Consider the following 27,437-nt stretch of genomic DNA (forward strand, 5'->3'; position numbering starts at 1 on the left):
GTCAAGTTCTTGGCTCCAGAACCATGAAAGCATTAAAACAATAGCAAACGATAATGAATTTGGAGCTAAACAATACCCCGCAAAACAAAAACCCTAACACAGAATACAATAATGTTTGGATGGTAGACAATTTCCGAGTCTTTGTGAATACCGGTGTTCTAAATTTTGCCTGAATCCCTAAATGAGAGATTCTGGATTTATTGTACAAGGAGTAATGCATCTCCTGTATTTAAACTATCCTATTCTGCGTGCTTGATTTTTTCTTCTTTTAACTCGTTTTAGGCACTTGCATTGAGACATTTTGCTGGGATTTACGACGATGCTCTTAAAGTATTTAGTCGTACTGAGCTCAGGTATATATGTGGGATGAATGTTATGTGTTGTCGGTAAATAGTGAATGTTTTGGTAGTGAGTGTAGCACGGAAGAAGAGCCCCTTACAGGGAGTGATGGTTGTGAATATAAAATAAACATACAAGGTATATTTATGTTTGGATGAGCAAATGTCAAACAATGATTGGATAACGAATAATTCGTTCAAGTATTTACTTACTTCTCTACCCCTTCATCCTCTCTTCCAATCCCTCAATCTCTCATCCATTTCAACCTTCCATCCACCCATTCCCATTCATCCATCCATTTCAACTTATCCGTTTTCTTTCCATCCATTTATCCATCTCATCCATTTCACTCTCCCATTGATCCAACTATTTTCTTCTGTCCATCTTCTTCTTTATCCATTCATCCTATGCATTCATCAACCAAGATGTGTAATGAAGTATGCTCGTTTTAGCTTCTTCTATCACCAGTGATGTATTATCATGAATCCTAAATGATCTAACATTCGTTAAAAACATGACTTACCTTAATTTGGTGTTTTCAGTCATATCGTCACAAACTTCGTGAACAGCGTAGGAAAAAATTCCCACTCCAAGACCCTTATCTGCCCGAAACTACAGTGTATCAGTCAGACTGTACAGAGTCAACTCTTCGTCCATGAAGGTATGTTAAGGTATAACTTTTTCATCGTTTGTCCAGGACATTTATCAAACAAACGGTTATTTACTTCATGGGTCGTAGAATGATACAACTTGTTCAGCTTATTATTTATCAAGCTGCTCGTATGGCTCTCTTTGCACATCTTGAGAGTGACAGCAGCGATCTCTAAAACTGCCTAACACTTTTGTGCGAAACTGATTTAACAATGCGTCATTCAGTAAACCTGCTATAATCACTAGCCTATCTCCAATACATCATTACGTTGTTTTCTCAAGATATCTTTTGATTTTGTAAATTTTAGACTTTTTTGAGAATCTGATTTTTTTATATATAGATTCCAGAAAAGTACTTCTGCCAATGATCGTCAGCCATCTTCACTTCCACCTGTCTCAAAAACAAGAGATGAAAACATGTGCCGAGATCTTAGGACCTGTCCTTACAGCCCTAGAGACCATGGCAGTTGTAAGTATATACATGGAGCCCTGCGTCTTGATTTTGAATGCGTGTAAGTTGGCGGGTCAGACAAATATACGAACAAACAAAAACAAGAATGCATACAAACCGCACTCATAAAAAGAGAGATGGACAGATGGACAGATGGACGGACGGACGGACAGACATCTAGAAACTATGAATTCAATACAGTGATGCAAATTTATACATTAATTGATAGGGTGACAAAGAAGAAGATATATTCCTTGTTGTCAAAACTTTACTTCAGACTGTGTTCCTGACGGTCAAAACGGTAGATAGGGCTGGTACTCTGTCGGTAAGTTTACTTTTCACACCTTGCTTCATTCCTCACCTGAATAGGAACGACAATATGAACAGTATCTGTTTTTCTCGCGCATGTTAAGAAAAAAGCTAGAACTGTTCTCAGTGAATATGTTGCTTATGCTTGTGTTATCAAAGTGAGGTCTACCAGAATTTCGATCTTCAAAATATGGTTGTTCGCGAAAATAGTCATTAGTCGTTTCTTCCACGTATATTTACTGAAAATTTGTTAGCCAAGCTTTTGCACAACTAGTACATCATCAGGGCAAAGGCTAGTGAGACAGTTTTTTACGTAGACACGCGTAGTTTTTAGTTAACGTAAAAAATCGTCTCACTAGCCGTTGCCCTGATGATGCACTAGTTAAAGGTTGCCTAATAACATTTCAAAATATATGTGGAAGAAATACGATTTTTTTAATAATTTTAAATCCTGTTTGTTCTTAAGCGTCATCTTCTGGCCATACTTATTAACATGCTGAGACTGATGACAGAAGATCATTATAGTCGTTTCCTTGAACAATTCGATGGCAGGAAGGAGCTGAAGGACTTCTTGTTTAATGCCTTCGTGGTGTTCACTGAAATGATTAGACGACAGAGCTTCCCAAGGGATTGGTTTGTCATAATCATGTTGGCTAACCAGTAAGTTTAATGTTATGTTTGTACTAATGTAATCAGTGTGACTCTTGTGGAAGCCTTCTGTTCCTTTAAATGGCGAGTATCGCACATGATGATGATGAGGAGGAGGAGGAGGAGGAGGAGGAGGAGGAGAAGAAGGATGAAGAGAGGGAGAAGGAGGAGGAGAAGGAGGAGGTGGAGAAGAAGAAGGAGCAGGAGGAGGAGAAGGAGGAGAGGAGGAGGAGGAGGAGGAGCAGGAGAAGGAGGAGGGAGAAGAAGAAGGAGGAGGAGGAAAAGGAGGAGTAGGAGGAGAAGGAGGAGGAGAAGGAGGAGGAGAAGGAGGAGGAGAAGGAGGAGGAGCAGCAGGAGGAGGAAGAGGAGGAGGACAACGACGATGACAGGTTGTAAAAAGATGGAGATATTTGGCTGATAAACCTAGTAGGAGACTTCGTGTCCCTTTGTCATTCTGTCATGTATGCTTACTAGTATACTAGTATGCTAGCAAGAAGTGTAGTCGGATGGTGAAAACTATCAATACTCTTGTGCCTTCAATATCAGTATAATTATGATTCTAACCAGTGCTTATGATTTATTTTCAGTGTCATCCTTACAGCAGTTCAGAATTTATCAGTTGCACTAAGTAGTAATTTTTGCAACGAAAACTTTGATTTCCAGGTGAGAAGGCTTTAAATGTCAAAGCCATGTGTTAAAACTACCCCAGGGCTGACTATCAAAGTTTAGAGCATTGCTAACTCATAGATCAAATTTGAATTTAGCTAAGTTTAGTGGACAGTAATGATAAAAAGGTAAATTATACACTGTAAAAAGATGAAAAAACTTACTGAAGTTTCGGACGCTAGTCCTTCGTCGGAGTAAAAGGAAAACGTCAGTAAGTTTTTTCATCTTTCCACGGTGTAAAGTTTACTCTTTTATCATTACTGTTTCATTAGAAATACCAACGCAGCTCACACTAGTTTTTAGCTAGTTATCTCTTCTAAGTTTTGCGGAGAAAGGAAAAACGGAGAACCAGGAGAAAAATCCTCGAAGCAAGGGAGACTCTGCTCACATGTGATGCCGAATCAATCACAAGCCCTCCCCCCCCCCTTAGCTGGATAACCTTCGGTTGCTAGTGAAATTATTTTATTGTATGAGCATCCCATTTTCATTTTCAAGTTAACCCATTAATCTAAATCGTTTCTCTGCCCTATTTGTAGCTGTGGAACAGTTATTTCCAGCTGTCAGTAGCGTTTCAGATTCAGCCTCATCTTCAACTGGAAAACTTTACTGAAGTCAAGAGAAACAAAATCATCGACAGGCAAGTTGATAAATAGTTTAATAATAATATGATTATTAATGATTAATATGATGATTGGGGATTGGGGGAGGGGGGCGAGTAACACTGACTTGATCGTCTTCTTGGTATTTCTTGGTATATTAAACAACCATTAACATGTTTCTTCTCCCCCCCCCCCCCCCCCCCCCCCACAGATATGGAGACATGAGGCAAGTAATGGGGTTCGAGATCAGCGACAAGTGGCAGGACTTGGGTAAGTTGACGCTTCCACTTTGTCTAGCGGGAGTTCTTCATAAAAATTCATCACAAGAATATAGTTATTGGCAAAATTTTAGTTTGAAAATGGCATTGGGATATCCCATTAAGGTTCTGTTTTCTGAAGCACCACTGTTAGAGTACTAAGTTACTTAACGCTTATAATCGATACATTTTGTTTGTCATTCAGGTGAAAATAAGAAACATTTCATCCCAAGTCTAATTGGACCGTTCCTCGAGATGACTATGGTTCCCCAGACAGGTTGGTTTTTGACAACTGAGTACCGCTATCTGTCCCGGCAGTGAGTTGTTGTTCCGTAGCAAAGCACAACTCCTTTTCCTTTGCGATCTTGTAGCTCAAACATCGCTGTATTACTTTGACTCTTAGTTAGCGGTTTTTAAAAACCACAACAAACGAACAAACAAGCAAAAAACCTGGAGGTTTCTAATGTATCAGTGCTGTGTGGTGTTTCTGCCATCTCTTTAGCCATGCGATATCATCATCATATATCTTACCCATCAACTGCCACTTGTCACAGAAATTGTTTCCTGCTAAGCAAGTAGTAGCCTGGGTAGGGGCTCTTGGGAGGAGCGGCTCTTGGTTTATGAGGGGGGGCATGGTGATGGCTCTCTCTCCCTCTATCCCAATCCCCCTCCCCTTACCTCATCCCCATTCCCACCCCCCAATAGCCGCTACGTAGGCTAGGCAAGCAGTTGTAAAAGGGACAAATGACAAATCAATACTGACATGGGCTTTTTGGTTCTTCTCGTAGAACTACGCAAGGCAACAATTCCTATATTCTTTGATATGATTGAGAGTGAGCTCTTGAGCAAAGGATTCATCCAAACGGTAAGGGAATGAAATACTTTGGCACCTTTACAACCGCGAATCACGTGATTATCGTCTGCCATGTTGGGTGGTAACCTTGTGCTGACATTCTTACTTAAGTGCGTTAACACGACTATTTTCGCGTACAAGGGCTCTGCAAGTGAAGCAAAACTTTTATTTCTATATTAAACCTTATTACTAATGGCGTTCAAATCAATCGACATTTAGGCTTGCAATTCCATTTTGTCGGGAAATGGTCAGTTACACTGCAAATAATTCATTTTTGTACACGACTTATGTAACAAACACATTATATTTATGCTCGTCAGGTTGAGAATGAAATGGTAAATAAGCTCGACAAACTTGTGAGCTACAATAGGAAAGCAGACGATAGTCGGGAAAAAAATGGAGTCACTAAATACAAAGGAGACGAAGAGTACAAAGACCTATTCCATGAAATGTAAGGAAATGTTTAATTTGATGATATTGATAATAAGGATGACAATGGTAGTGTTGATGATGCAGTTGATGACAATGAGACGAAGAGTACAAAGACCTATTCCATGAAATGTAAGGAAATGTTTAATTTGATGATATTGATAATAATGATGACAATGGTTGATAATGGCGGTGTTGGGGATGATAAGGATAATGATGACAATGGTAGTGTTGATGATGCAGTTGATGACAATGGTGGTGGTGGTAGTAGTGGTGTTGATAATGGCAGTGTTGGTGATGATAATGATAATGATGACAATGGTAGTGTTGATGATGCAGTTGATGACAATGGTGGTGGTGGTAGTAGTGGTGTTGATAATGGCAGTGTTTGTTGATGATAATGATAATGATGACAATGGTAGTGTTGATGATGCAGTTGATGACAATGGTGGTGGTGGTAGTAGTGGTGTTGATAATGGCGGTGTTGGGGATGATAATGATAATGATGACACTGGTAGTGTTGATGATGCAGTTGATGACAATGGTGGTGGTGGTAGTAGTGGTGTTGATAATGGCAGTGTTGGTGATGATAATGATGACGATGGTGATGGTGATGGTGTTTATGATGGTGATAATGATGATGGTTATGACGATAGTAGTAGTGGTGATGAGGATAGTGGTGATGACGACGATGATGGTGGTGATGATGATGACGATGGTGGTGGTGGTAGTAGTAGTGGTGATGAGGATAGTGGTGGTGGTGGTGGAAGTAGACAAATATTTTTCCCAAAGCGTCGACGATGATTATTCTTAATCGTTTTAAAAGCAAATCATTTTTTTAAAGAAAAAACAAAAAAGTCTTTTCCCAACGTTCCTCTATTTTCTTTCCTATTTTCTTTTTGCTCAACTAGACTGTCAAAAAAGGTAGACACAGAACTAAACGAAGATTTCAAAGAGGAAGGACATGGCTTCGTCAACCGCATAAAAGATCTTCTTGAATTACTGCTTGACTACAGGTAAGGAAAGTGTCTAACGTGTCCTTGTAGAATTTCGCATGGGAAAGACATGCGAGAAAAAACGTGGCTTTTTTGCTTTTACATTCCCGTCATTTCCTTGCTCAACGACCACACCCAAAGAGTAGTAGCACGCTGCTACGACCTCCTGTCAAGAGAGGTTCATGTTAACGCATGTTGGGAAAGAATATAGGCGAATAGTTTTCTTTGTTTTCCCGTGCCCTCCATTACCGACCAAGGAGTGGTAGCACTATGCTACTACGACCTCCTGACAAGAGAGGTTCACCTTAAAGCATGTTGAGAAGGGATATAGGCGAAGAATGTGTGACGTATTTTTCCCTTGCTTTTGTTCATCCAAGGGTTGGATGCAGTCACGTAAGAGTCACCATGCGTTACTTCAGTATCTTTTACATCCCATGTTATCTTTTCCCAACAGGAGTTGCATCAGTGACGATAATGCGATACGAAGATTGAGCTGTATCGTCAAACTACTGGTCAGTTTGTGATGAAACAACCTTTTATTGTTATAAAAGCGGCACTAAAACGCGGTATTTTAAGCTTCTAACATTTCATAATCATTTTGTTTTTGTTTTTCATATAGGAGTTTTACAAAGGTATCGACAGAGAAGACATGTTTATTAGGTAAGTATTACTTGTCTGTGAATTGGTTTCGTTGGCTGAAAATCAACCACGGGCTTCTGGTCAATGAACTTTGGTTTGCACTCAGGACCAAGACTGTGCACCTAGTATAGTGTTAGTAGTAACAACTTTACAATTCCACTAAGCCAAAGTTGAGGCATCGATTCCAGAAATGTGACATCTTTCTGGTATTGCGAACATGTTTCATCATAAGCAGAAGTCTGCACCGTTGATGCTCTCAGTTAATGAAAGACAGTTTTTTGTGTACCGAGGGCAGGACTGATGTGAAATATAATGACTTTATTCAAACTGGTAAGAAAACGATCCGCTAAATTAAAAAAAGTTATCAGCTGGTATCAATTGGTGACCAGTATAATAATAATGTTATATTATCAAGGTATTAATATTTCTTGATCGTTCTTCATAGGTATATCAACCGGTTGTGTGAGCTCCATATTCCTGCAGAAAACTTCACCGAGGCTGGTTTTACTCTATTGCTTCATGCTGAATTATTAACTGTAAGTCATCTTGATGGTGAATTATCTATTTAAGATGCTCAATATTCTCTTGCACTTGCTCTGTAAGTCTGTATTCTTGTGCAAAAAAAATAAAAACCATATCTATGACTGTGCCTCTCTGTGCCTTCTATATTAGGGACTTTAAGATTTGCAAAATCTACGGCGGCGACGACCGTAATTGTAAATAACTTCTCTTTGGGGTTCTGTACATTGGAGATTTCATTCAAAACATTATCAGTAAAGTCAACTCATCCACAGGGAAAACAGATTTTAAAGACTCGAAACCCCAAAGCGAAGTAATTTACACTTCCGGTTGACGTCGCCCTCGCAGATTTTGCAAATCTTAGAGTATTCGTGTTTATTGTTGACACTTGAAGTAAATTACTAATTCTTGGTGTGTTTAGTGGTTAGAGCGACCTGTAGACGATACAAGGAGTTCTATTACTGAGAGGCAACTGAAGGAGAAGCTGTACTTGGATGCCATCAACTACTTTAACAAGGGCAAGGTACATGTGCTACCTACTACTCCTTCAATTATAAACACCATTTTTGGCATGGTTCAGGATTTTTATCACCTTTATGGAAAGATTTCAATAGAGAAACCACTGGAGCAAACATTAAGGGCTGTGTTCGCTCATTGAACTATCTATGGACCTCAATTTCTCATGCGGCAGCCATGTTGACTTGAACAATCGATATTCACCTGCGTAGCCTCGCATTCAAGTTCTTGAAAATAAGGTTGCGCGGGATTAATTTAGATAGTGCTACATTTACATTTTGTATTCAGAACCTGAAGATGATGCAAGCTGCATCGAAACGTTGATCGTTTCTTATACTTCATTTTGTAATTCGTAGTACATCAAAATCGTTATTGATTAGTGCTAAATGAATCAGATTTATTCTACGATATGACTGAGAACAACCTATAATCGTCGCGCAATTCATCTTTGGACATCTAGCAAAGTTTGCGCCTTGTCATTGAATAAAAGCGTCACTTTAAATGACTGATGCAAATGTTTCTTATAAGCCGAAGTGAACTTGGTTTCTTTCTTTTCAGTGTTGGGAGAAGGGCATCGAACTATGCAAAGAATTGGCCGAGCTGTATGAGAATGAGATGTATGATTTTGTTAAACTTAGTGATATCTTGGTAAGTCCTTCTCTAATAATACCAAATGATATAGATATACTAATATAAAAGTCATTAAATGATAGTAAAATTATCAAAAGTAAAACAGCAAGATAAACAATTTTTTTCTTTAAGAAATCCGAGGCCATTTTCTATGATAACATCATGTCTAAAGTACGACCTGAGCCAGAATACTTCAGAGTTGGCATGTACGGCAAAGGCTTTTCTCCTTCATTACGAGTACGTAGTCACAATTATATCTTATCGTAATGAGTAAAGAGGAAGGCAGAAAAAGAAAGGAAGTGGAAGAGTGATTCGGGGAAAGGAAATGAGATCAACGGAATGGGTTGGAAATTAAGGGAAGGAGAGGGAAAGGATGGAAAGAGAAGGAAGGGAATGAAGGAAGTGGAAGGTAAAAGAAATGCAAGGGAATGTAAAGAAAGGAAATGAGATAAACATAATGGGTTGGAAATTAAGGGAAGGAGAGGGAAAGGATGGAAAGGGAAGGAAGAGAATGAAGGAAGTGGAAGGTAAAGGGAATGTAAGGGAATGTAAAGAAAGGAAATGAAATAACGAAAAAAGGGAAAGGAGGGGAGATAAAGGGAAATAAAAGGGAAAGAGTAAAAATGACTTCAACATAAAGAAGGAAAGAATGGAAAAAAGGAAGACGAATTTAATAATAGAATATTAAATTCAAAGGAGAAGAAATGTATATTAACTGCTTATTTCTGTTTGCACTAGAACGAAGTATTCGTTTTTCGAGGTAAAGAGTACGAGAAGATAGGAGAATTTAACCGTAGAATGCAGGCACAGTTTCCAGATGCTCAGGTGGGTGTTAGGATAAGTAAGATAGACATCAATTTATTTCATCATTACCCTGAAAAAACCACAGGGCTGGTATAAGTAAGGGCTCGGCCAATCGACAGGGAAATAGAGGGACTGCTCGCAGTCTACCTTAATCTGTGATGTTTTTCCATCGTATTCTACTAAGAGTGCTGCTCGTTCGAGAAATAATATAGGACAAAATAGACACATGCCACAGTCTATTGAAAAGAAATGTATTACGCGTGTTTAGCCTGGTCGTAATGTTTTGCGCATTTCAGATTACGTGTCATTCTCTAGAGTAACATTTCTTTTTTTAACGGTTTCACATGAGAAAACACATGAATATGGATACAACTCAAACAAAGAATCTTTTTCTCAAGGGAATGACACGTGGTCCAGAAATTGAAAAACGTTGCGCCTGTGGTAAAGAGGTCTGACGACTCGAACCATTTTTTCGTTTCCCTTGGGAGTTCGAGTCAACGGGGTCCTACTGTATACATTCTTGATACTAATACATTGTATTATTTATGATTGCATTACTCAGTTCATGGACAAACTGACCCCTCCAGACAACACCATCTTGCAGTCACCAGGTCAATGTATCCTTATAAGATAGATAATTTAGTTTCAAACAAAAATAGGTACCAATTTGAGCATTTTAACGTCATGCTATGCAATATTTAGTATGAGAGATACCGAAAATTTTCTAAATTTGTAATGCGTTTGTTCGCAATTCATATTCCTAAACACAAGGTACTGTCTGTCCCTAAAAAATCATTTCTCTCAAAGCGCGCTTTTTTTGATCTGCCCTCTCTTCAGTTGTACCTTGTTTGTGCTCTAGCTGTTTCTCATTTGTTTATTCTCATACTAGCGGCTCCTACGTAGACGTTCTTAGCCGGTGTATGTCACGCAATATTTGCGTGACAGACCCTAAAACAAGTATTTTACTTAACGCATTGCTAGACTTCCAGAGTTGTAAAGTCAACCCGATATGTGAGTACGACGATCTGTTCAGAGATCGCTCTGTGGACGAGCAAATCATAAGGTAACGAAAACCGTACCAATAAAATGTATTCTTATATGGAGTAGATCCCGAATTACTGTGAAGGACTTGCGGTACGGACATTGTATGAAACAGTTTCGTATGAGTGGGAAACAAGACGGACTCGATATGGCAAATCCGTAGCCATGACGTACATGTTGTAGACGCACCGTATCTTAACGTAGCCATTACTTGGATGAATCACTTGAAGACAATAGGATATCCATTTCAATGCTACGGCATGTTGCACCGTGTACATGCTGTAAGTCAGTGCCGTATGTTTTCCACTTTCTATTTCAATGCTACGGCATGATGCACTGTGTGCGTGCTGTAGGTCAGTGCCGTATGTTTCCAACTCATGCCTTAACCATTCCTACGGGAAGCCATACCAATGCTACAGCATGTCATACCGTGTACGTACTGTAAGTCAGCACCAAACACTTCCCTTTCACGCGAAAACAGCTATATGGTAACCATGGTGATATGGTTTTCAAACATTCTGAATGGTTGATGATTGACACCGTAACTTTCAATTTGCGCATGTAACGTCATCATTAAGGTATTTGTTGTTGCAGTTACTACAGAGTAAATTACGTAAGACGATTTAAATACGACCGCCCTTTTCATCGAGGTGTCAACATCAAGTCCAATGAGTTTGCGGTATGTGTTACTGTGACTGATTTAAGGATACAGACTGAGACAGATGTCTGTTAAGACCCTCTCTACGCAGTGTTTTCAGCAAAACCACGAATCCTTTTATTGTAAAGGACACATTAAAAAGATTATAATAAATATATTCCTAACAAATATTTTTTATCTAAGACGATTGCTATAAACATGTTTCCTGAACATGTATTGATGGATGCAAAGTTAGCGCACACGACCTAAAGACAATTTAATTCAGTTCTAAAATTTTTCATTTTTTTCAAAGTTGCGAGTCGAAAATTTTCCAATTTTCCAAAAGTTTCTTGTTTATACATGTTTTTTTTTTTCAATAGAATCTTTGGCTGGAAAGAACTACCATTGAGATTTCTGCTTCTCTACCAGGAATACTAAAATGGTTTCGTGTTATCTCTAATTCGACGGTAAGGGAGCTTCTATAGAGGCTTTGCACCATCACGTCTTTTTCTCAGGAAAACTGAATTATTTTTTAATTTTTTAAATTTTTTTCCTGCCTCCTGTCGTGGCTGCCATCATGTGATGGTGCAAAGCCTCTATACAAGTCATTATCTCCATTATCTTATTGGTATCTTGTGCCATTTAGTCTGCTAGGATAGATGCCTTACGGTTGATTCCCTTCCAGAGGAAAAATTTCGATGCTTGTGCTTTGATCCTCAAATGGGTCTTGCGCCGAAAAGAAATGCGAGACACAAACCAATTACATTCCTCGGACATTTCAAATCCGCTCTAAATTCTAATTGGCCAACCAACTAACAAACACTGCGCGCATACGACAGCCAAGGCATGAGCAGCAGAAAAAGCTGTTGCGATTGGCTTCCACTATGTTATTCTACTGAGATAAAAACGAGCTACTAAATTAGTTCAAAAATGCGCTGTGACTAGATGGATAATACTTCAGCTAGATGCCCAAGAAATACGAAATAGTGACTAATAAAGAATCCGATCAGGTTTGGGTTGTCTGGAGAACTAGTACTTCCTTCATTATTATTACGGAAACCGAAAAATGCCTTTTTGCGACCGGGCGCGAAGAGGTTAGGTAACTAATTAAGAATCATTGTGTTTTGGAACTTCAGGAAGAAATAAGTCCCATTCGAAATGCAATCGAAACTGTGGAGAAAAAGAACCAGCAGTTACGCGGTCTGATCAGTCGACTGTCATCGCGACCCAACCAAAATATTAACCCGCTAAGCATGGCATTGAATGGAGTCATAGACGCTGCAGTCATGGGCGGTACTGCAAAATATCAAGAGGCGTTCTTCTCTGATGGATATATCTTGTCAAATCCTGATGATCAGGAGTATGTTGATCTATTGGAGGATGCAATCAGGAAACAGGTAAAACAATAATATAACCCACTTGTTGCTAGTGATCTTAAGGTATATAAAAAAACTTAGTTGTCGCTAATCACCACCGCAAGTACAGCAGTGGCGCAGCTCAATGGGGTCAAACTGAAAGAATGTGAAGGTGCATCTGGCAGTACCCTGCGAGCAGAGTAGGGTAATCTGGCAGCCGCCACACAGTTCATATATGACCTCAGAGCACAGCTGTATCCAGTTTGAATTATTTAGGGTTGATTTGAGAGGAAGGGAGGGAAAACCGGAGGTCCGAAAAAATGAATAACGCTACAGTTAAGATGAAGGAGTTGCTTTGGTCCCAGATATGGATTATTGAAGACTTGCTACAAGCTGCTGCGCTTCCCAAACTTTTATTTTATGTAAAGCAAAAAACATTTCGCTGCGGCAAATCAGCGTCGAAGTCGTGCACTTCGATCTGTGAGGTACCCATGCTTTGAATTTGATTGGCCTCGAGTTTGTTTCAGAGTATCGATAAAATTGAAGGTTTGAATTAGGCACCGTTACAAATATTTAAATTGGTGGGCTTTTATAGCAGTGTGTGCATTCTAATTACTGTTTTTCTTCCTCCTGGATATTGCTTCATAGGTGTATATCTTAGAAGAAGGTCTGGATCTTCATCAGCGTCTACTGACAAAAGCGCTGATACCTTTCCACGAGAAAATGGCTCACCAGTTTGCTAAGATGAAATTAGATGTTACTGGAGAACCTTACGAAGTGCAACTGCCGGTAAATATATAGATTATTTATCACCTCGCTGTTTTGTCCTGGTAAATAACAGTTTCATCGTATTATTTTCTTCCAAGATCCAGTTGCCCACACCAAGCACCCCTGAGGAATCTCCCATGAAATCTAAAGATCGCAAGCTCAGTTTACCTCTCAGGAAGTAAGTCCGTCTGCGGTCAATATATTTTGTTTTTCTGTGTTTTCCTTCAGCGTACGAATAAGCCTTTAAGCTGACTTTTTGTGAGTCAGAAAAAAATACTGGTATTTCGTGGCATTCCAACTAGATGCCGTAGCTTTCATGCTTTCCATTGTTGTATAAAAAAGAAAGTCGGGTCATGTTAAAAAGCTGCGATCATACAACGACGCATGCATTTGTGCTGGACCGCAATCTCTCTCACTCTTACGGCTTTCTCCCGCCTAAGCAGTCTTGTTTAGACATTTTCTCTAGTGTGTCTTTTCATTCAAGCACTTCAGAAAGAGTCAACGCGGACATAAACAAGGGCGGTTTTTTATGGCTAACTCATGAAAAAAGACTCGTTCTTTTATCAGTATCGTAAAAGATATTAAAGACCTTTAGCATCAGGTTTACCGCTCACCGCTAGGGATCAGCCCCAGAAACAAGCCCGCAAATACCGCAGAGAAACACTCAGCATCAATGAAATTCAATATGGCGACTCTTCCAGCAAAAACTTCGTTATGACGCCTTGCTAAAAATTAAAAGTTTGACCGAAAACGCCTGATGTTAAATTGCTGTCTTAGGTTTGCGGAACCTAGCAATAACGTGGTGCTAAAGGTCTCAAATGTTGTGTTAATCGTATGATTGTTTTTTTTCAAGGTCAAGTTCCCGCACAACAGTCAGTGAAAGTAGTGGAGATTCACGCCTTAGTTTATGGTACGATAGCTCTTCACCATCACCCAACACTCCTTCACCCAGTGCTGGAGCACAAAAAAAGGCAAGTATTTTTACTGAGTCGTGTTGTGGAACATTTTCTTGGCATAAATATGTTGCAATTATTTTTGCCAGCCATGCTGGATAAAATGACCTAAAAAGCCTCAATTGACAGTTTTCGTAAAATTTATTCAACATGGCGACAGTGACGTCACCAGCCAGCCTACTTTGCCGGCAATTCCAGTGAAATTCCTGATAAAAAAGCTATGACGTCACATTCACCCATACTTTCATAATTCCTAATTTTATAACTTTTAAAAACCTTAATCGATTTTTCAATGAAATCAGAGTTTTGGAGGAAGCGTGTCGTCGTTAGCCAGTACCCTGTCACGTGTCAGTGGTTCGTCATTTGGGAGCAGTATGACGTCACTGAGTGGTAGCATAGCGTCCTTGGATACTTTGAGAGAGGTGGATGAAGAGGTTCCTCCACCCATACCAGAGAAGCATCCACGCCCACCTTCTGATCCGATGATTGATCAGCGTGGGTTGAAGTCATCTCCTGTCGTACATAAACACGGTAGAAATTCTCTACCAGCTGCTATGATGTCATTTAGAATAGAAGACGATGAAAACGGGTAAGCCCACGGTGTAGATAACCTATCTTGAGCTCAAGATTCTGTTTAGGGGCCCATTACGATTACAACAGAGAAGTAAGCAGTTTTGGGGGACAAAATAACGGATTTTTTTTACATAAGAAAAGCTGCCTATTGTTTTGTTCCCCAGAACAATTCCTCTAGGAATCAATGCAAGGGGTAAATTAACTTTCATAAGTTCCATCATTGAAACTATTAGTACCTCACCAAGGGCGGATGCAGGATTTTTATGAAGGGGGGTTCTCAGGGGTAAATTTTGTGGGCAAAGGAATGCCAGTCGCATTTTTACCACAAGAAGCTAATTTGACCTCAGGAATGACGGGGGTCGCGACCCCCCCGACCCTCCCCCTGGATCCGCCCTTGCTCACGCAGTAAACCGTTTGATGAGTAAAATTTTAACAGTGTCATATACCTTTCTTCATTCAAGTATTTTTCAATCATCCTGCTTTTTTAGTCTCCTACGCAGACGCTATTAGCGTCGACACGCCACGCTGACTCCCTTAGCGGAGTAAGCGTTGCGTGACGAAACTAATAGCGGCTGCGTATGACACTAGCTTTTTTTAACATTTCAAATTATTGCCGTATTTGGACTCCTTGTGTCCACCATGATTTTTATGTGACATTATTTCCTCCCACAGAGCTGATTTTTCTCCAGAATTACCAAAGAAACAAAGATCTGCGAGTTCCTTACTGACAACAGACAATGAGGACCTACCAGACGCCCCTCCACCCCTCCCCCCAAGGAAATCCATGGTGTTTGATTCAACCTCGAGTAACCAGTCAAGTTCTGACGATGATGAGGAGTCAATCACACCTGTTGCTAGTCCTGTCCCAGAACTCCCACCCAAGACCAGGAATAGCTCTTTCTTTAGTCAAGATGTTGAAAAGGAAACCAAACCAGCCAACTTAAGGAAAAAGGTGAATCAGTTATGTTTATACAGGAATCAGGGATGGGGTAATGGTAGTGCACGCGCCTCTCGCCACTGGGATCTCGGGTTCGATTCCTGGACTCGGTATCACATTTGAGCAGAGTTTATTACAGCCATTCTCAATCACACGCGCAACTCTAACGATTGTTTCTGTCGCGACGAAGAAGGTTTTGGTGGACGTCAATCACGAGGCGTTTCCATAACATTGTCGGAAAACGCAAAGCTATAAGGGCACGTGCCTATAGAATGTCATGGAAACGCCTTGATTGACGTCCACCAAAAGCTTCTTCGTCGCAACAGAAACCATCGCTAGAGCTGCGCGTGTGATTGAGAATGGCTGTAAGTCTATCTCTCTCTCGATTCGAGGGCTCTTTCTCCAGGTTCTTTGTTTTTCTTTCCTCCGTAAAACCTAACCAGCAAATTCCTAATTCGATCTGTGAGTAAAGTGTGCCCTTACTTTGATCAACCCAGAGGTTGTTTCATCAGTCTATCACTAACTAGTATATCTTTCCTAGGCAACCTCCGATGACAATCCATGCAAATTCCCTATCCCTCTACCCAAGAAGCACACAAGCACTTCATCACCAAGATCGTCACAAGGGTTTTCACCACCAAGCTTACAAGATCTACCACACGACTTAAACGCAACATTCCCACCGCCAGATTCTGTTATCTTGAGGAGAAATAATTACGACAGAGTCAAGTCACCGGATTCAGATGATACTTGCAGTGTATTTTCTTCAACAGCAAGCGAATCTTCTCGAGCTTCCATTGCTTCCTCGGAGGAGTCTCTTACTCCAGCTTCGTCTGGTTTTTCTCCAACACCGACTTTAAGTTCAACGAAGTTCGTCTATGATGACATCAACACTAATGAAATTCAGAAACAAAGTGATGTGACAAACGTTCCTGTAGCGAGAGATTTGCCATCTCCAATTAAGTCATCTGCTAGCAAAAATTTATCAAACTCATTCGAAATTTCTCAACCTGGTACTTTGTCTAAAATCCCAGATGATTTTTGGAGTTTATCTGGGAATAAAGACAATTGGGAAAATTTCGATAATGATTTTCAAGAACTCTCATCTCTAAACTCGTGGTCAGTGTCATCTTCTACAACGGTTTCCAAGACAACCGTCGTAAATGGGAAAACAGTGGCTTCAAGTTCTAGGGAAACGTCATATGAGGCATCAGGTGGGCCCTCACAACCGAGGCCTTCCAGTTTGATGTTCTCATCTGGTATTTCATCGGGATCAAATGCAGCTTTAATATCTGAACTGGAGAATACGATGGGTGAGAGACGGATGACCATGCCTGAACGATTTAGACCTACACCGCTACCGCGTAAACTGTCTTCTGAGAAGAAGAGCAGTAGTACCCCTGTTCTAGCAAGGAGTGAAGGGAAACTAGGTCACGTGCAGGAGGAACATGAAAAGCCACCTCTACCGCCGATGGTGAAACCTCGACATATTTTTGGAATCAAGAGTCCGGAACTACCACCAAAACCCGGGACCAAACCAGCAGTCCCAACACCGTACTCTATGATACCCAAAGAGAGAGCACCCAATAAACTATTCTCAATAAAATCACAACCAGACTCAAAGAACGGTAAATCATGATCGAGGATATCTAATCATAGTACACTTCATAGTTTTATTTTTTTTAGATTTACCAAGTTAATTAGCGGGAAAATACAAACACATACGACAGTAATAGTATCAAAATAATTTTAAAATTAAATTCAAATATCAAAATATAGCGTATTTTCTGAAAGACCAGTAAACTTCATTCGTCCGTGAAGTGTCTTTTTTAGATTATACGAATATTTTTAGCATTACTGAGTAGATTATATTTGTGTAGGAAGTCTTAGTAACCAAGATTGTGAAACTACTTTCAAATCCTGACATTGTAATAGGATAGTGTCTGTCTTTATTACCCCTCCCCCACCGCCCCCATTATGTTTTTGGCTTGCTTGGAGTTAAGAAACTTTCCATTGAAATTTGAAATTTGCTCTAGTTTTGTTTCTTTATCTCACTTCTCTTTCTTTAGTCTTGAAACCAATGTTAATATAAACTTGAATGCATACATGCATGACATTCATTTATGTCGAATGATATACTCTGTAATTATGTGTGAGATGAGCTGCATCGGTAGCCGTCAATATAGTATAATTTTTCACCTTTGAATGTGATGCAGTGGTTGATAGAGGGATTTATAATGAACCATTCTTGTTGATAGGACGTTCAGAGAAAAATTGAAATACCTAAAGATCTCAGATTAAGAAACTATTATAATGGACTATATCGTTAAATGACTTCTACGAACTGACGTCTACGAATGAAGATTAGCTCTCCAGTCTTGCTATAAGTGACCCCCCCAAAAACGAATTATCAGGTCTAGAACTATCGTTTAAGGTTAAAAAATGTTTCTTTCACCTACCCTAGACATTAGTAACGAAAACAGTAATAGTCTTATAGAATAGGAATATAGAATGAATTCATGGGCTTAGCCAGGGGCCTCAAGGGGGCCTGACCCCCCCCTCCCCTCTGAAATCCTAACACTGTAGAAACTTAACCGTCTATGTAGTTACATGAAAAGTTCGACTTACCAATGTTCTGAAAACTGGTTTTGCCCCACCCCCCCCCCCCCCCCCCCAAAAGGCATAATCCTGGCTACGCCTCTGAAATTGAGCTTAGTTCTTATGTTGTTTCATCAAAATCCAGCTTTATCTAAAATCTTTCTATTTAAAGAACTGTATTTTAAATGATATGAATATATTTTTGTATAAAATCTTTGGGCGAAAAAAAGAAAAGAAAAGAAAATGCTATGTAAATTGCAGAATAAATGAATGGCAACTCACCTGTTTGTTTTTTGATTACTCTTTATAGAGTGCAAACGTATCCAGGGGCTAGTTAATAATAGGCCTTTCCCGAATTCGCTCGAGTAATCACAAAACAATGGTTTCAAGTCGAGGTTGAACTTGATGAATAAAAGAATCAAGTTCAGTCACGACTTCAAACCATTGTTTCGTGGTCATCCAAGCGAATTCGGGAAAGGTCTATTAGACCCATAGCATGGAAAATATCAACGTATCAATAAAAATCAATAAAAAATTGATTTCTTAAATTTTCACGAAAGTCTGGGCAGTTGGGTTTGAACCGGTTTAAAAACCAGTCACGCCTTTTTTTGATTCTATTGTTTTTTATGAGAGACGTTTTGAAGTTAAAAGCATAATGAGTATAAGAGAACCCAGGAGAAAATGTGTTCATCGAACAAAGTAATAATTATTCGAGTTGGGAAGGGACATTGAAATCAAATGAGCTGAAGCGTAAACGTCTGGATGAGATCAATATTATTATTAACTTTTTCTGATGAGATTGGCTTTAGAATTAAGAAACCTCGATTTGTCAAATGTCTCTAAACAATATTGAGTTTTCCACAGGGATGTGTCGAAGTTTGTATAAATAGATTATATAGAGAAGAGCCTGTGCTCCTTCACACACAGGCAGTCCAAACAAGGTTCCTTTGGAGTTATGATAAAGTCATGAAAAAAAAATGTTTCACTCACATTGACAATTTGCCTCAAAACTTGCTGCAGTCTTCTGGCGAAGTTTCAGCGCGATTTGAGGCCGTTTAAGGTGGCTGGACCCCCTCACGCTTGACCGAATATTAGCCTTGCAGAGCGTTCAACACTAAAATACTTCGTACGTAATATCTCATAATTAGCTAGATAGATTTTTTCAAAAATCCCCACAAATGGAGGCACCTAGTATATAATTATGTGGTACGAAGCATTTTAGTGTTGAACGCTCTGCAAAGCTAAAATTATTTTCTAAACGAAATCAAATATTTCATCATAATCACGTGTTATGACGTCCGATCTCATAAAAAACTGCATCAAACATTAATTCAATCTTTATGTGACTTATGTGCAAAAAAGATTTGCAATCGGATAAAAGACGTTTATGCACTAGCGTTCCAAAAGTGGAAGGTAGCGGTCAAGCGTGAGGGGGTCGAGCCACCTTAATTAGTGGATTTTTTCAAAACCCAAGTCCAAGCGCGCAAAGGTTCAAGGGAAGGTTTTCTTACTGGACTCTGGACTTTGAAGATAGCTCCTGCTCAGAAAAGAGAATTCACCCCCAACAGCAGTATTTCTCAAGACTTCACTCACCCGGACGATCACATTTCACACCGAAGGTAAGAAAGAAGGGCCTTGACCCTTTGCGCGCGCTTTTAATAAAAAAGAAGACTGAAATGACTAAAAATGGCTGCGAGGGAGACTATGCTTAGCTAGGAAGCAAAATCACGACAAATGCTAGCGTAAGTATCCATGAATGAATCTAAAAGCCCGTGAAAAATTCATGATCAGTTGACTTTCAGCTGAATTTAACCATTTTTTACCTTCATTTAAGTCAGAATTACTAATTAAACACCGTTCCTTTGCGTTCTAACGTTCGAGCTACGTCGAGAATACGCCCATCAGGGACACGGCTTAAAAACGCGTGCGCCGTATAGCAGTATTCGTGCTTCAAAAACCTGCGACTTTGAATAATTTTTACAGCTTACTGGCAACCAAAATATCTAATTGATCATTCATAGTGTAATTTAAAAAGTACTTAGAGGATGGCAGTGATGTTTAGAATGAGGTCAACATGATGGTTATCGAGATACGCTAAATTACTTTTTGGTACAAAAGTCGACAATTGTGATACAAATTGATGAAGGTCATGTTTACGTTTTGGTCAAAAATAAGGTCAGATCAACAGAGATAAGCTTAAAATTATGATATTTTTACTCATTAATATCTGTTGTAAGTAACTGCAAATGGCCATTGAATTTGAAGTTCTGCCGTGCTAGATTTTCCCTTTCAAAGTAATAAAATATTCGAAGTTAGACATATTAATAGTACAATCAACTATTGCTTGCTGAACTGGGACAATTGTAATCTATATTAGATTTTAACATAAATTTATTTCATTGGAATTCTTCAGATGTAGTTATTAGTACTTGAAAAATAAAGTTCTTCGTGATAAAACGTATTCGTGGACGAGGCGACACCTGTTTCGAAGAGCTGGTTTAGAGGAGCGCTAAGACTAAGGATAAAAGCTTTAGTCAATGATGAAATGTTGTGATACGAAGGATAAATATCTTCTTTCACTTTGGAAATCATTTTTATGTATCTATATTTAGTTAAAGGGTATTTACCAAAAACTCGGCAAAGATATTGGAAGATTGTCTTTTAGTTTGCACTGAATAGGCTTCACATTTTTCTGCAAAATTTCAAAACTGACTTTTTTGTTCTGTTTTTTTTTAAATCTGAAGTTTGTTTTATTGAATTATTTTTGAGTGACATACTAGATCTAAAATGTCAGAAAATATTAATAGTGACATTTTTTCCTGATTCTGGCAATCTTGTTGATTCAAAAACTAGGTTTGGGTTTACCAATTTTCATAATAAAACTTTAAACAAGTTTTCAATGTAAAACTATTTCAGCCCTTTTTAACTCGTGGATACGCGAAGCGTAGAAACGAGTTATTGTGAGGGGTCTGAATATGCAAATGTTCACTTGCTCACACTCACTCACTCACTCACTCACTCACTCACTCACTAAGATGTTAGCAGATCGATAATTAAACGTTTGACGATCGTCTTACGTCATGCGATTACGAATGTTACACGACACTAACAAGCACAAAGCTCTTATACCATATAGATTACTTTGATATTTATATGAGGAAACGAAATGCTCATGTTCCATGTGGGATACATTTCCATCGCTTGTAGACGCCGTGGGGGCCCACTGTGCATGCGCACACTCGCACATAGTTTTATCTTCGAATTATTCATATTAAAAGAATCAAGGAAAGATGCAAGTTGAAGTAAAATTATACAATTAACGCCTGAAATAAAATTTCAATGAGTTCGAACCTTTTTTTCTGATGTATTTTAAAAAAGTAAACAAAAACGCTTATTAGGTACGACGTCAACATTTCGATTTCAGACTGAGACTCGTAGATCGAGCCGGTTATCGAAAAAATTAATTAGAACTCAAGAAGAGAGTCTGATTTCAAGCTCTGGAGGACTTTATTTTCCATAGGGACAGCTCAAAGTCACGGCGGTATTCAGCAATAAAATCTCATAAACTTGATCGAGAGAAGTCTTATTATTACTGATCAACAGTTGTATTTACTAAAGTAAACTTCTTAAGAAAATAATCAATGTAGATGTATACGTAGATCGTAGAAAAAATAACAAAAGACGAAAAAAATACCAATTCCAATGGAGTTTTGAAGGAAGTTCGGCCAGTTTTGTCATTTAAATAAGCCGTTCTGAATAAAAAGTAGATTGATCGCCACGCATTACAAGATTACAAACAGCCGAAGCAATGCTCAGATTGTATGTTGAAATGTGCGAAGGTCTAACGAGAATTCGCTACAATAAATGATCATTAATTTACCGACTTGGATGAAGGCAAAATAAATAGCATTTATAAACGCATTTCTATAAAATATTTGCTCAGTTCACAGTGTAAATAAATAGTTTCATTCGAAACAAATGTAGGAGCCGTGACCATTGAAGGTCAAGATAAGTAGTAATGTAAATCAACACGCATAACGCAACGCTTTATGTTTATCGTCCCGATCGGCCGATTATCTTGTATATTCAGTTTTTGAAGCTCGTAGGTCGAATGTTTGCTGGAATAAAACACACAGCCCGCCTTTGAAATTAAAAACAGAGAAAGCGTTTTCAAATAAATCTTTTTCAATTATACTCTATACTTGACTCAGTTGACTCTATCGAAGTCGTAGTCGAAGTCGTCTTTCGTATTAATTGAAGTTCAGACAATTAATTCATCACAGAAATCGCTTTCAAACTCAACAAAATAGCGAAGAACTAGGTGTTAAAAGGAAAATAAAAAGGACGATTACTCAACTTACTAGATAAATTGAGTATTCAAAATATTAAATCGAGCGAAGTATTTGGAATCCTTTGATAATGTCAACAAGCTGAGGGCACAGGAAGACCAATCTAAATATTCGAAAAGTGCAACAAGTATCCACGAGTTCGCCTAAGGGCCTTTGATTGTATCATCTTTTATCACAAGTTGGGTGCTGGAATATTCTACTATAGCTTTAACCTAGCTATTCTGCATCTTGAGGGCGTTAGACAGAAGGAATTGTTACAATGCTATATAGAAAAATCATAACCTGAAAGTGGTAATCATTAATTTTAATAAACACATACAATGGAATTAATAAACTAATTTTTTTTATATTTTCAAAATATTTTTACAACAAAGGTCTCACCCTCAATATCACTTATAAGGAACATTTCAGTTCTAGGTTTAGAATTGAAAACTGATTCAACAAAAGGAATTAATGATGAACCAATTACCATGAAGGTATACCCAGAGTGATTTAATCATTTTATGGGTGGGATACAATCATACTCCTAACAACCATCCTATTATTTAGTATTTTAGTGTATCAAAACAATTGAAAATTGGAAGATGGGGTATATATTTATTAAGCAATGAGAGGGGAAAATAACTATTAGCAAAAAAAAGAACATGAAAAAACCCAATATTGTCTTTAGGAATTTTTCCAAGGCCTATTAATTAAAATTTGCAATTGTGTATCATAAGGGTGCTTACAGTATATTCCTTTACTCTATTAAAAAAAATTGTATCTTGGTAGATGGAAAATCTATTTACTTTGGTTTTAAACTTTGGTAATATCATAATTCTCAATTCTCAGAAAGGAGAAAATGTATTCTAATTATTATGATCTATAACAAACAACACAGGCCACTAGGTGTACTAAATATAAAGGAACCTCCTTGTGTACCATATGGGTGGGTAAAAACAGGGCAAAACTACTGATTAAAACTACCCTAGACTGTTATGAAAGTTGACTGATGAAATACACAATGCAAATATAATGCTGAGATCATTTAACCTTTACAAACAACAACATACGATTGAATTAACTAACAAAAACAAGGAATCTGATGTATACATGAAACACTACTACACTGGGAGGGAATTAGCATTTTGGGTGAACCCAAAATAAAGCAAGTGCAAATTATACCATATTACGAAAAGGGCTTTGTAGTTAGTATCGCATTGATGAATAATTTCATTATATCTAAACTAATAAACACAGATGTGATAAAACCAAAGATTCTTAGTAGTATAGGGAATGGGGGTTCCAGCGCAATCTCAACACGGGCAAGATCCGTATCAAAAATCCACCTACGGACGACCCCCACTCCAAGTGTGGTTGAGGGCAACAGCGCAAATATGTTAGTCTATATATGGAGTGTGAAGAATGTAAGAGAACTTTTAAGAAAGAAGTGGACTTGAAGAAGCATTTGAAGATGAAGACGAAATGTATGAGCAGCTATAATTGTGGATGTGGTAAGAAGTTTGAGACTAAGGTTAAATTGTTTTGGCATTGTCAGGATTGTGAGTATGACTACGACGATCTGAAAAGGGTCTGGAATTAGGTATAAGATATTTCCTATTATATAGATGGAATCCCAAAGCAATTTCGAAACGGCGTCAATACCCGGTAACGGTGAGATTGATGTTAGACAGTTTTGGCGTCAGTCAGAAAGGAAGGTCAAGAGAACGCTTCGAAAAGGTATAGAAGAATTAGGAGCCCTGAAAGCAAGCATAATGGTAGAAGTAAGTTTATCAAAAGATGAGGTAACGACGACAGCAATGTTGCGATCGAAGTCGTTAGTGATATTAGAGTCCACGAATCTGGATAGGTCACTCAGCGAAGCCTTAGAAGCAATAATGGAGTCGCTGTCTAACTACACGAAAGAAGGATCAGGTTGGACAGTGGAGGAGGTAGAAGGTATGGAGGTTAGCATGGCAAGGTACGTGCCGATACGAGGAGGAAGTTACGTACCCCTGCCGGTGTGGGTAGAAAGGAAGAAAGCCATAGTGAACGTAAAGAATGACGACAACCGCTGCTTTATGTGGGCAATACGATCCGCACTGTATCCAGTAGATAAGGATCCCTGTAGGACAAGCAAGTACCCAACAGACGATTTAGAGTGGGACGGTGTGGAATTTCCCATGCAGTTGATAGACATCCCCATATTTGAGGAAATAAACGATTTAGCAATTAACGTTTACGGAGTCAGAGACCAAACGATAGTACCACTAGTGTTGTCAAAGAGTAAAGGAGAACGAATACACCTTTTCTACCACGGCGGACATTATTCGTGGGTTAAACACATTAGCAGACTATTTTACAGACACACCAAACACAAAGGTAAGAAATACTTCTGTGATTGCTGCTTGCTGTCATTTACATCCTTAAATACCCTAAAGAAACACGATGAGATCTGCCGCGGAGTTGAAGAAGTGGCGCAACGGATCCAGATGCCCACAGATAAGAACCTAGCGTACTCAGACCATCAAAAGCAGATGCAGGTGCCTTACGTGATATATGCAGACTTCGAAGCGTTGATAACTAAGGAAGAGCAGAAACGTGGCGCCACGAATAAGGTAGGATTACACGAGATCTGCTCCTTTGGTTACATAGTAGTCAAATCAGACGGTAAAGCAAACCCTCCTGTGATTTACCGAGGTAAGAACGCAGCTAATGAGTTTCTAGAAGCATTGCGAGAAGAGGAGGGGGAGATTAGAGAACAATTAAGACGTCCAAAGAAGATGGAATTTACCAAAGAGAACCAGGAGGCTTTTAACAAGGCAAAAAAATGTCACATTTGTCAACATACGCTTCTTCAGTTTGGAAGACGAGCCAAGAAAGCGTGGGATGAAGATGGAAAGTATCTAGGAGAAGCTCATTTTAAATGCGGGAAGTATGCTAAGAAAGGTGAGAAGCCGGGAAAGCCCTCCACGCACTGCATTCACTGCCACAAAGCATTTGTTAAGGATTTCTATGTGGATAAGGTTAGGGATCACTGCCACATCACGGGTAAATACAGAGGAGCGGCTCATTGGAAATGCAATATAAACTTCAAAGTAAATCCAGACATGGAGATTCCGGTGTTCTTTCACAACCTCCGCGGTTACGACTCCCATTTGCTACTACAAGGAACAGACGGCTCCGACGTCAAATGCATACCCAACAACAAAGAGCGCTACATGTCCGTAACTGTGGGTAAGCTAAAGTTCTTAGATTCGCAGCAGTTTATGGCGGACTCCTTAGCAAACCTCGTAAAGTATAACACCAACTTTCCCATTTCCAGTCAATATGGCGCGGAAAGGAAAGGAGTCTACCCATACGAATACATGGATTCCTGGGATCGATTCAAAGAGTCCCTACCACCCAAAGATCGCTTCTACAGCACCCTAAACGAGTCCGGTATAAAGGATGAGGAGTACCAGCATGCGTTAGACGTGTGGGAAAAGTACTCCTGTGAGAACATGGGGGACTACCACGACATCTACCTAAGGTCTGACGTAGTGCTGCTTGCAGATGTTTTCCAAAGCTTCAGAAAGATGGCTATGGAATATTACGGATTGGATCCCGCTAATTTCTACACGGCTCCTGGGCTCAGCTGGAGTGCTTTGTTAAAGAAGACAAATGCGCAGTTGGATCTCCTAACGGAGTACGACATGTATCGGTTTATGGAAGACGGTATTCGTGGCGGCGTATGCGGGCCCAGCCGACGTTACGCCCGCGCAAACAACCCCTTAGTAGAGCACGACCCAGAGAAACCAACCACATACATTTACTACCTGGATGCGAATAACCTTTATGGTTGGGCAATGTCACAGTACCTACCTGTGAGAGACTTCGAATGGGATCCAGTGAAGCCGATAGACTTCTACATGCAGGTAGGAAAGGAGGAAGACAAGGGTTACGTTTTAGAAGTGGATCTGGAGTACCCAGAGCGCCTGCACGACGAACACAATGAGTTCCCCTTAGCACCAGAAGCGATAGAGATACCATTTAAGCAGCTAAGTCCGCTGCAAAAGCAAACGTGCCCTGGTTACAAACCGTACAGGAAACTAACTACGAACCTGATGGATAAGAAGAAGTATGTGGTACATTACCGCAACCTGCAGTTCTACGTGCGACACGGAATGCGCGTAGAGAAGATCCACAGAGTCCTAAAATTCACGCAGGAACCCTGGATGCGCCCCTACATTGACTTTAACACGCAAAAGCGTACCGCAGCGAAAAATGACTTCGAGAAAAACCTCTTCAAACTGATGAACAACAGCGTGTTCGGAAAGACAATGGAGAACATCCGCAAGCGCGTAAGCGTAAAAATAGTCAGCACCAAAGAGGAAGCAGAAGCATACGTGTCACAGCCAGGCTTCGTTAGATACGTAGAAATGCTGAACTTCTACGTGATTCACATGAAAAGGGCAAACCTCTTACTAAACAAGCCCGTTTACACAGGCTTTACGGTGTTAGACCTATCAAAGCTGCTCATGTATGAGTTTTACTACGACAAGCTAAAACCGAAATACGGTGATAAGTGCCGCCTCTTATACACCGACGCCGATTCCTTGATACTAGAGGTGCAGACGGAAGACATTTACGAAGACTGTGTTCCCGACATCGATGAATACGACACCAGTGATTACCCACGCGACCACTTTCTTTACTCCCCTAAAAACAAGAAAGTAATCGGGAAAATGAAGGACGAGATGAAAGGAAAACCCATCGTGGAATACGTGGGCCTGAAACCCAAGATGTACAGCGTGCTAAAGCTGGACGGTGTAGAAAAGAAAGCTAAAGGCGTAAAAAAATACGTGGTTAAGAAGGACATTACGCACGAGTCCTACCTCAACGTATTACGAACACGCAAGGAACAGCGGCATAAGATGAACAGCCTGCGCAGCTATGGTCA

The 27,437-nt window shown here is 39.5% G+C and overlaps 1 protein-coding gene across 1 annotated transcript in view; it reads left to right on the plus strand.

The window, feature by feature from the left end:
* The window catches only part of LOC116291856 (dedicator of cytokinesis protein 1), a 32,548-nt gene extending 14,773 nt beyond the window's left edge, over positions 1-17,775 (plus strand). Inside the window, exons 28-57 of the mRNA XM_089038901.1 lie at positions 283-353; positions 882-1,000; positions 1,332-1,459; positions 1,671-1,766; positions 2,217-2,410; positions 2,986-3,061; positions 3,601-3,701; positions 3,875-3,933; positions 4,126-4,197; positions 4,709-4,785; positions 5,094-5,224; positions 6,114-6,218; positions 6,652-6,709; positions 6,817-6,857; positions 7,282-7,372; positions 7,777-7,878; positions 8,430-8,519; positions 8,634-8,738; positions 9,240-9,326; positions 9,868-9,922; positions 10,287-10,368; positions 10,941-11,025; positions 11,364-11,450; positions 12,120-12,380; positions 12,987-13,127; positions 13,205-13,284; positions 13,960-14,077; positions 14,362-14,648; positions 15,305-15,584; positions 16,111-17,775. Coding sequence (XP_088895027.1) covers positions 283-353; positions 882-1,000; positions 1,332-1,459; positions 1,671-1,766; positions 2,217-2,410; positions 2,986-3,061; positions 3,601-3,701; positions 3,875-3,933; positions 4,126-4,197; positions 4,709-4,785; positions 5,094-5,224; positions 6,114-6,218; positions 6,652-6,709; positions 6,817-6,857; positions 7,282-7,372; positions 7,777-7,878; positions 8,430-8,519; positions 8,634-8,738; positions 9,240-9,326; positions 9,868-9,922; positions 10,287-10,368; positions 10,941-11,025; positions 11,364-11,450; positions 12,120-12,380; positions 12,987-13,127; positions 13,205-13,284; positions 13,960-14,077; positions 14,362-14,648; positions 15,305-15,584; positions 16,111-17,208 — 4,377 coding nt within the window. The 3' untranslated portion in view covers positions 17,209-17,775. The remainder of the gene's footprint in view (positions 1-282; positions 354-881; positions 1,001-1,331; positions 1,460-1,670; positions 1,767-2,216; positions 2,411-2,985; positions 3,062-3,600; positions 3,702-3,874; positions 3,934-4,125; positions 4,198-4,708; positions 4,786-5,093; positions 5,225-6,113; positions 6,219-6,651; positions 6,710-6,816; positions 6,858-7,281; positions 7,373-7,776; positions 7,879-8,429; positions 8,520-8,633; positions 8,739-9,239; positions 9,327-9,867; positions 9,923-10,286; positions 10,369-10,940; positions 11,026-11,363; positions 11,451-12,119; positions 12,381-12,986; positions 13,128-13,204; positions 13,285-13,959; positions 14,078-14,361; positions 14,649-15,304; positions 15,585-16,110) is intronic.
* The last annotated feature ends 9,662 nt before the right edge of the window (positions 17,776-27,437 follow it).

This window comes from Actinia tenebrosa, unplaced genomic scaffold (assembly GCF_029948245.1).
Source record: "Actinia tenebrosa isolate PJP-AT-01 unplaced genomic scaffold, QUT_ActTen_1.0 PGA_scaffold6__47_contigs__length_16458017, whole genome shotgun sequence".
Classification (NCBI taxonomy): domain Eukaryota; kingdom Metazoa; phylum Cnidaria; class Anthozoa; order Actiniaria; family Actiniidae; genus Actinia; species Actinia tenebrosa.